Below are 9,046 nucleotides of genomic sequence, written 5' to 3' on the forward strand. Positions count from 1 at the left end.
CGTGCCTGCCTTGTGTGGTTGATCTGGTAAGGAAATGTGAGTATTGTCCTTGGCATGAGCTCACTTGCTCAATAAGTGGAGCCCATAGTAAGAGTTAAGCAGGGTGTCCGCCTGGGAGAGTGGCACCCTGCCCCTTGCCAGTAGAGCAGCCCCCTGCCTGCCCGCACCCCTGGGGCTGAGCTGTTTGACTCCTGCCGTGTGCCCTGGGAGGCAGCGCGTCTCCCGTAGCCTCATCCTGGCTGCCCCTTTTTTCCCCCATTCTCTCCAGTGGAAGGTTCAAGAAGCTTAAAATTGGCCTTCACAAGCCCAAGTCCAACCTCTCCCGTTTGCCGCTGCCCTTGCCACCTCTTGGCACCACCAGGCACAGAGAAAGCGGAGCAGGCAGCCTGTCTGAGGAGGGCGCACAGCGGGGCCGGGCCAAGTCCTGGAAGGTGCTGGGCCGAGGATGTGCGCGCCCAGGGGTTTCCCCGCGATGGTGGGAGGTGGGGCACAAAGATTCTGCTCTTCCCTCCTCTAAATGTGTCATCGTTGTTGTTTTGTTCTTTTGGTCAGTTATGAGGAATCAAATCCAAAGGATCCAGCAGCAGTGACAGAATCCAAAGAGGGAACAGAGGCCTCGACATCGAAGGGGCTGGAGAAGAAGGAGAAATGATGCGGCTGGTGCCTGACCCTCTGAGGGCCAGACACACGGGCCCGCACGGCCGCAGTCCTGCTGAAGGGGAACGGCAGCTCCAGGAGAGGGGCAGGGGCAGCAGGCTCCCTCCAACAGGGCCTCCGGGGCCTGGTTCCCTCTCCCCCATCTCTGGCCTCGCTCTGCCTCTCCCCATCCCTGCCCGCAAAGGAAGCCCCCAACTGCCCCCACCCCCCCAGGTGCCAGGTGGGAAAAGTGGGTCTGACTTTTAGACTTTTGTATTGTGGACTGACTTTGCCTCACATTAAAAACTCATCCCATTGCCCGGGCAATCCACTGTGCTTCTGGAAGGTTCTTACCCAGTATCTTACAATGGGTTTACTAGGTCTCACCTTCCCACCCAGGGACTTTTCTGTAAGGAAGGGGACTGTGGACCATCGCAACCTGTGTTGAGGCCCTGACCTCTGGGCCCCTCCTTCCTGTATGCCCACCCAGCGCCTGGCCAGTATGCCAGCTCAGCACTCCCAGGATACCCTCTGGCCAGAAGAGGGGGCCCTCGAGCCCTCTCCCCTGCCATCCAGTTTTCCTGCCACGCTGCTCCCAATACTTGGGGTCACTGAGGGTGTTGGACGGGTGCTGGATGCATTACCTACTGGCGGAAAGGTTTGCAGGGAGGAGGCCGTGGTACCAAAAGGCTGACCTGACTCAGCAAGGGGATCATTATCTGCAAAGCCAGGGGAATGGGCAGGGCTGTGAGAGCCCCAGGAAGGAGCCCGGGTTTTATTCCCAGGACGGCAGAAGTCATCCTCTGTGAGCCTGGTGTCCCCATGGCTTCGGCTGGAGAGCGGGGAATGGGCAGGGCCGTGAGAGCCCCAGGAAGGAGTCCGGGTTTTATTCCCAGGACGGCAGAAGTCATCCTCTGTGAGCCTGGTGTCCCCATGGCTTCGGCTGGAGAGCGGGAAATGGGCAGGGCCGTGTGAGCCCCAGGAAGGAGTTCGGGTTTTATTCCCAGGATGGCAGAAGTCATCCTCTGTGAGCCTGGTGTCCCCATGGCTTCGGCTGGAGAACACTTGGACGCTAGGTTGCCCTAGAGATGAAGGCCCCACCGCTCCCATTCTGCCCATTCCTGAGATTCTTCCCAAAATGGCTACTATAAGGCCAGAAAGATTCTGATTCTAGGAGCCGCCCCCAGGGCCCCTGGAGAGGCTGTGGGGTCGGGGTGGAGGGACTGGGCCCAGTGCTTCCGAGAGGCCATCCAGGCCCGATAGCTGGAGATCCCATAGCTAGGGTTTCTCCAAGGTTTGCTGAAGACAGCGGCCCTGGCCTGTAGGAGAGCCCCCAGTGGACCAAGCCGGGGGTGGGCACAGCCCTCATCTGCCTGCTGAGGGTGGGGTCACTGGGTGGAGAAACTGATGTGGGGGAGGGTGGCCACTGGCCCGAGACTCAGACCTTCAACACCCCACCCAGAGATCTCTCTTGCCTGAGCTTCAGGTTTAAAGGCTGAAAATGACAGGGGCTGCCAGACAGTTCGGAGCTAAAGCACAGGTAGGAGCAGAGAAGGGGAGCTGTTACATGTACCGAGCACCTCAATACAGGATTTCACTTAATTCTCACTCTCAGGCTGTGGGTGCTAGTGTAAGCCCCATTGCACAAGTGAGAGAGTTGAGGCAGATTACCTAATAGATATGGATTTGACCTTGAGCCATCTGAATCAAATTCGAGTTCCTAAGGACTTTGCAACTCCTCTGCAGACCCCTGGGCCTGATCCCTACCAGCCTCTCTGGGCCTTCTGGAAAGGAGGGGTAGGAAATCTCAAAAGCCTCTCCCAGTCCAGGGGGTCCCTTTCAGGGACTTCTCGTATCTCTGCCGACTCCAGCCGCCTCCAGAGGGGAGGCCGTGTGGTCCTGGAACAAGGCCACTCTGAGGGCGGAAGATGGGGCAGGCAGCCCAGGCACACAGCACGGTTGGTTCTGCAGCCCGGAGCCCACAAAGGCCTCATTGAGTCACCGCCGGCCCCCGGCGGAGGCTGAGGTGGCAGTGGCGCCGGGCGCCTGCCACCTAATGACCGTCCTGGCCCGGCCAGATGTTCCACAGACCTCGGCAGTGGCCGGCCAGGGCCCGCCGGCCAGCCGGCACCGCAGAGGCCACTCTAATTCCAATTAACCAGCTTCAGCTGAGCAAACAGCGGGCAGCGGTGGCCCAGCCCGGGCGGTAGGCCCGGCCCGCAGAGCCTCCGAGTCTAGACTCCAGATGTGAACCGCCACAGCCAGAGTCCCATGGAAAAATGGCACCAGGCCGGGCACGGATTGGGTCTGCACGCCGGAGAGGTGGGGGTGGGCAGGGCCCTGGGTGGGCCTAGTGCCAGCCTCACCCTGGAGTGGGAGTGGATTCTTAGGAAACTGCTCCAAAGCCCCCATATTCTGCCCCTGATTTGTTAGGTGTCCCTCTCTGTGGCCTCAGTCTCCCTTGACTGTGGTAGGTGGGAGGGGTCTAATGTAGGGGAAGGGAGAAGGCCAGCCCTGCTGAGAGCTCCAGTACGTTATTTCATTTGTCTTTCACGTGTCTAGCATTATGCTATGTATTTTAGAAATATTTATGTAATCGATATAACAGCCCTGTGAGGTAGGTACTATCATTTTTACAGGTAAAGGAAATTGAAGCAGAGAGACATTTAAGTGCCCAAGGGGAGGATTTGAACCCAGGGTGCCTGGCTTCCAGAATCATGATATTCACCACAGGTGGTGTCGATGCAAGTCAGGATGCTAAATTCTGGCTTCCGGTCTCGTGGTGGTGTTGGAGGAGAGGGTCAGCGTCTGACAGCAAGGCTGCCTACCACAATGTGACAGGCAGGCCTACCCACTCTGTCCTGTTTCCTCAGCTGTGAAATGGGTAAGACCCTCCTGGGTGGCTCCAAATCTGGGAGTAAAGCCCTGAGATGCCCTTTTGGGGCTTCAGCACCATCTATGAGCTGGGCATCGGTCAAGCCGCTAGACACAGCAGGGAACACAGGGCAAGCGCGGGTTCCCCAGCTGACCTTGTGATCAGGGAAACAGACTTGAAACGGCTGAACAAATGGATAATGTCAAGTCAATGATAACGTCAAGACCTCAGGCAGGAGAGGTGCCACCGGCCCCACGCCAAAAAAAGGGCAAGACTTGCCCGGGGTCTCATAAGGAGTGGAGACCAGAGGCGGGGCCTGCTGCTCCCTGCCCACCCGGCTCTCCCACCGCTAGGATTCCCTCCACGTTCCAGGCCGGGTCGTGGGAGGCGGAGGTTGGGGAGGAGGCAGCATCCTGCCCGGGTGCGTCAGGAAGGGCCGAGCGGGAAGGAAGGCACCACCCCCACCCCCGCCGCGGCCACACCTGGTCTCTCCAGGCGGGCAGCGGCGCCCGGGCCGGCGCTTGGCTCCAGCGAGTCTGGGCCGCCTCCCCGCGCCGCCCGTCGGGGGCCGCCAGATGGGCCGGCCGCCCGCCCAGCTACGCAGGCAGGAAACAGCCACCAGGGCTGCCAGGAAGGCGGACGCGAGTGGCGAGGCGGGGCCGAAGTGGCCCCGGCCCCTGAGGGGAGGGGTCAGGCGCAGGCGCGGCCAAGACCCTGTAAGCCGTGGAATGCCGGCTCAGCCGCCTACCTATCAGGGTTTCCTTGGGCAAGTCACTTCTGTTTTCTCTCCCCCAGTTTCCCCACCAGTAAAATGCGTCTGCTTATCCCAGCTCTTTTCTTATCACTGTGTGACCTCAGGTCAGTTTCTTTCCCTTCTGTTCCTTGGTTTTCTTACCCAGAAAATGGGGCAACAGCGATGGGCCATCTCCACTGAGATAAAACTCTGGGAGGGCTGAGCCTTTGCTTTCCTCCCCACCGTTGTAACCTAGCATCTGGCCCAGTGACCTAAAGAGTGGCACTCAGTATTTGTTGAATGACTTGTTGAATGTCCCAGGTCTAGGAAAATCCTAGGGGACTGGCACATAGAAAGCAATTCATAAATGGACACACTCACATTGCCTTGGGTCTGCTGCTTACCCACAGTGTGGGTTCAGGCAAGCAGCTTCCGGTATCTGAGCCTCAGTTTCCTCGTCTGCCCCACGGGTGGCTATGAGGATTTAATTGAAATAATCCATGGAAATAATCCATGGAAAGCACATACAGCAGGTCCCCAATACATTATATGTATGGAAGAGTCTACAAGATGTGTAAAAAGAGATACTAATTTGGGTAAATTTGACAAGAAAAATATGAAGGTGGCTTGGAAGGAAATTTTTACTGTACATGTAATCTTTTGTATACTTTGTATTCTTTAATTTTTGAATTTTTCAAAGACAAATACAATTGAAAATAAAAATAAATCCATCCCTGGCAAAAAGAAGTATCAGCTATTATCTCCAACTGTCAAAGGAAGCCCCTTAAACTCAGAAAGGGTCCAAAACCTTTCTGAGTCACAAGGAGCTGGGAAATGGCAAAGATGAGATTTGAACACAAATCTGTCGGACTCGAAATTAAAAACAAAGAGGAGTGAGGAAAGGAAGCTCATTTAGCCTTCATTACTGTTTCCAAGAGAGGATCCCTGTCTGAGTAGAGGGAAGAGGCCAGCAAAGTGGAAAAGAGTGAGAGATAAGGAAAGGTGAGCAGATCTCACAAGGCCAGGCCGTGGAGCTTTGGCTTTATTCTGGAGGCGTTGGAAGCAAAGGAAGGACTCTGAGCCGGGGAGTGGCATAGTCCTTTCTAAGCATTAAAATTGGGAAGTCCTGGAAGCCAAGGATGGGGCCCCAGGTCAGTGATAGTGATGCACTGAGTGATAAAAGGGCAAGGGCCCCGGGGGCAGATGAACAAGAGAGATTGAGAAATCAAAGCAGGCCAGAGAGTGGACCCACGGTCATCCAGATATCCCTCAGCAGCATGGCAGGGCCATGAACCCACGTGTCCCAACTCTATTTACCAATTTCCTCTTCCTTGGAGGTTGTTCAACCCATACCACTCCCACCCTTAAAAATGTCCTAAGACCCCTGCAGGGGCCCTGAGTCTAGTCTGGTGCCAGGAAAGAAGCCTAAATTCCCAGCAGCTTTGAGCTGAAGGGAACTAAGGGATGAGAGCATGCTGGCGTAGATAACTGATTGAAACAGCATTTCCTCCACCCCAGCGTGTGCTCAGAGGGAAGGGCCTGTGATCTTGTTTGCAGGCACTTGTGCATATGCCTGATGCCCCCATGGGAGTGCAGTGCTCTTAGTGCAATGTGCAAGCTTTGGGTGTGCCCAAGGCACACATAAGTGCACGGCAGACCTATATGTGTGTGAACCTGCATGTGCACCAGCCTAGGGGCCTCGTGCACACCCATCCTTGCAGGCACCCAGGAGGTGTCCAATATGTACTGGGCAGTGTGAACAGAAACCTTCATGGATGGGGCTTCCCTGATGGCGCAGTGGTTGAGAGTCCTCCTGCCGATGCAGGGGACACGGTTCGTGCCCCGGTCCGGGAGGATCCCACATGCCGCGGAGTGGCTGGGCCCTTGAGCCATGGCCGAAGAAGAACAGCAGCGCCATTATTGAGCATTTAGTGTGTGCCAAGCACCATCCCAAGTGTTTACATTCTCCATGTGGTGAGTCTCCATCATACAGATGAGGAAATAAAGGCACAGAGAAGGGAGCTGCCCACACAGCAATCAAGAGCTTCCCCAGCTCTGAGTTCACATGAGGCCACCACCCACTTGTCATTTTTCATGTCATTCAAAATTCATTTATAAAAACCTTATCTAGAAGTTGCATCCATGCCTTGTAGAAAATTAGAATATGTGTTTAAAAAAATGGGAAAATAAAACAGCATATTCCTGCCACCCAGAGATTACTGCTGTTAACAGCTAAAACATAGATTTCAGGGGTTTTTTCTATTATGTATTTTTTAGCACAAATAATATCTATAGTGCAAACTATTTTGACATCTATTTTGTTTCCGTAGTTGACAATCTTCCCCTTCTCATTTTGGTCAGGTATCATCTTCTGTAATACCCAGACAGCATCCAACCTCTTTGTCATTTTAAGGCAGACCAGGTGAGACAAATAAGCCATCTGCATGTGAAGGCGGACGCCTGAGAGGCGGATGAGGCCCGCTGGGGTCAGTGATGGGCCCTTCCTCCCCACTGCACCCTGCCCTCCTGTGGAGGGGCCCAGACACTTGCCCTCCTGAGACAAGCTATTGGGGAGGGTGGGAGGCAGCAGAGGGGATCAAGAGAAGGCCCAGCCCCTCGGCACTGCATTCAGGGCCTCTCCATGTGCCCATGCCCTGCAAGTAGGCACCCCCCTTGCTGCTAAGAGCTGCGTGCCCACCCCCTCTCAGGCTACCCTAGGGTCCAGCTGGGGCCCTGGAGTGGGGAGGGGAGGTGGAGGCATACAAGACACACGCGTCAAAGGCGTGATGGGGCGGGGGCTGGGGGGAGTGGGGACGGCGGCGTGGGGGGGTGGAGTAGAGAAAACCCAGGGGCCAAGGCCGGAAAGCCAGCTGCCATGGTGTGGAGCTGGGGGGAGGGGCCAGGCCCCTTTCTGCTTGAGAGGTTCTCTGTGCAACTATACCTGTGTGTGAGGGTGAAAGAGTGTGTGTTCTTGTGGAATCTGTGTGAGTTTGGGGTTTGTACAAGTGTGTGGGTAAGTGTGAGGATGCGGAAAACTTACGTGGGGCAGAGCTGCAGATGTGTTGCTACCTGGTGGTGGTTGTGAACTCATGCTTATGCGTCTGGATCTATCGTGGCGTGTTTAAGAGTGTGTGTTTGTGAGAATGCTTGTGAGCCAGGGCCTGCATTGGTGTGTGTGTGAGAGAGCAAGAGAGGACAATCCCGTGTGACTGTGGGAAGGTGTTTGAGGAAAGGCTCTGCTGGTTCGAGCTGGTGAACGTGCGCTGATCCACCTACTTTCTGCCCTCGTGTGTGAGTAGGTCTGTGTTCCAGGTCTCATGCTATGGTCTGTGCTCCCCTCTGCCTGGGTCCTTCCAAAGCCTCAGCCCCATTTTACAGATGAGGACACCCAGTCACCGGGTGCTGTTTTGATTCTGATTAGCTTATTCTCTCTCTACCGCCGGCCTTCTGTCCAAATGCTGGCCAGTCCTTACTGCTCCAGTCAAATTGATGACACCTTGTTTTTTAAGCCTAAAACCTGCTTCTCCCAATTTGCTCAGCAACTATTTGCTAATCACCCTGGATTTACCTAGGACATACTTTCCATGAATGAAAAAGCCATTCAGGGAACAGCGCTGGGAAATGCCCCCACGGAGACGCTGATTTGTGCTTTATGCTGTGAAAGTCTCCTACTCTAACCGTTCAGGCCCAGATATGCAGCACATCAGTGGGAAAGTTGCAACTGAGAGGGGGGAAAAAAAAACAAAAAAACTTTTTGTTTTCAATCTGTGTCTCTTTTAAGCCCCACGGGATGGAGATGTCCTAAAATAAGAAATTAAACAAGAGGGGAAACCCCATTATCTTTTTTTAATGGGTCCCTCAGGATTCCACACAGACCCCCTTCCCAGCCGCTGTGTGGTCCAGGCCTGAGAACACCCAGCCCCCCAGCCCCGTGGCCCACGCCCACCCACCACCCAGCCTGGGAGGCAGTTTCCCAGGATTCACATGGTAATGAAGGCATCCATCTTCTCCCAGACACACACTGGGTCCTCTGACCCTCCCAGGCCCCCCACACAATGGCCCCCCAGAGTGGAGGCCCCACCACCTGTTGGATTTTCCCAGGGAAGGGAGAGAGAGGGTCAAGGAGAAGAGCCCCTTCCTCTCAACCCGCAGCCCACTGGCCCCTTCTACCTGGGAGTGAGACAGTGAGAAAGCCCGTGTCCTCACTCCCTCCTTAGCTGACTGCACCTTCAGTTTCCTCATCCGCAAAATGCAGGTGGTGGTACCTGAGTCATTGGTGGCTGGAAGGATTCCATGGGGAGTGGTGCTAAGTGAACTGCAGACAAATGGGGAGTGGAGTCAATGCTAAGCTCTCAGCGATCACCACCACTTTACATGGGACCAGGCCAGATGCAGCACGTTGCATCATTGTCACGGTGCATCTCCATCACAGTCCTGCGGTTGGCACAGCTAGGATCCATTTGTAGAACAGGACACTGAGGCCCAGGGAAGATGGACTTCGTGCCCGGAGCACCACAGTTCTCAAAGCCACAGAGCCATGAATCCAGTTTGCCTCACCCCACAGCCTGAAACCCTAACCACTACTTTAGATCATTACCATCATCATTATCATCACAATTATTGAATTAGATAGTGTTCCTGGAAAAGGCCACATGAAAGTCCCTAGGGAAGCCAAGAAGGGTGGCTTTACTCATCTCTGTCTCCCCAGGACTTAGCCAGAGCCTGGCACACAGTAGGTGATTAATAACTGAGGATTGCATGAGTGACATAACTGAAAAATGAAACACACATTTATTTCTGGG

General features: G+C 54.9%; 1 protein-coding gene across 1 annotated transcript in view; it reads left to right on the forward strand.

Annotated features, from left to right (window-relative positions):
- Window positions 1-394, forward strand: part of HM13 (histocompatibility minor 13) — a 40,482-nt gene extending 40,088 nt beyond the window's left edge. Inside the window, 3 exon segments of the mRNA XM_022592755.3 lie at window positions 269-322; window positions 324-339; window positions 341-394. Coding sequence (XP_022448463.2) covers window positions 269-322; window positions 324-339; window positions 341-394 — 124 coding nt within the window.
- The last annotated feature ends 8,652 nt before the right edge of the window (window positions 395-9,046 follow it).

Source organism: Delphinapterus leucas, chromosome 15, assembly GCF_059928025.1.
Source record: "Delphinapterus leucas isolate spDelLeu-1000000601 "Yukka" chromosome 15, BTC_Dleu_Yukka2, whole genome shotgun sequence".
Taxonomy (NCBI): Eukaryota; Metazoa; Chordata; class Mammalia; order Artiodactyla; family Monodontidae; genus Delphinapterus; species Delphinapterus leucas.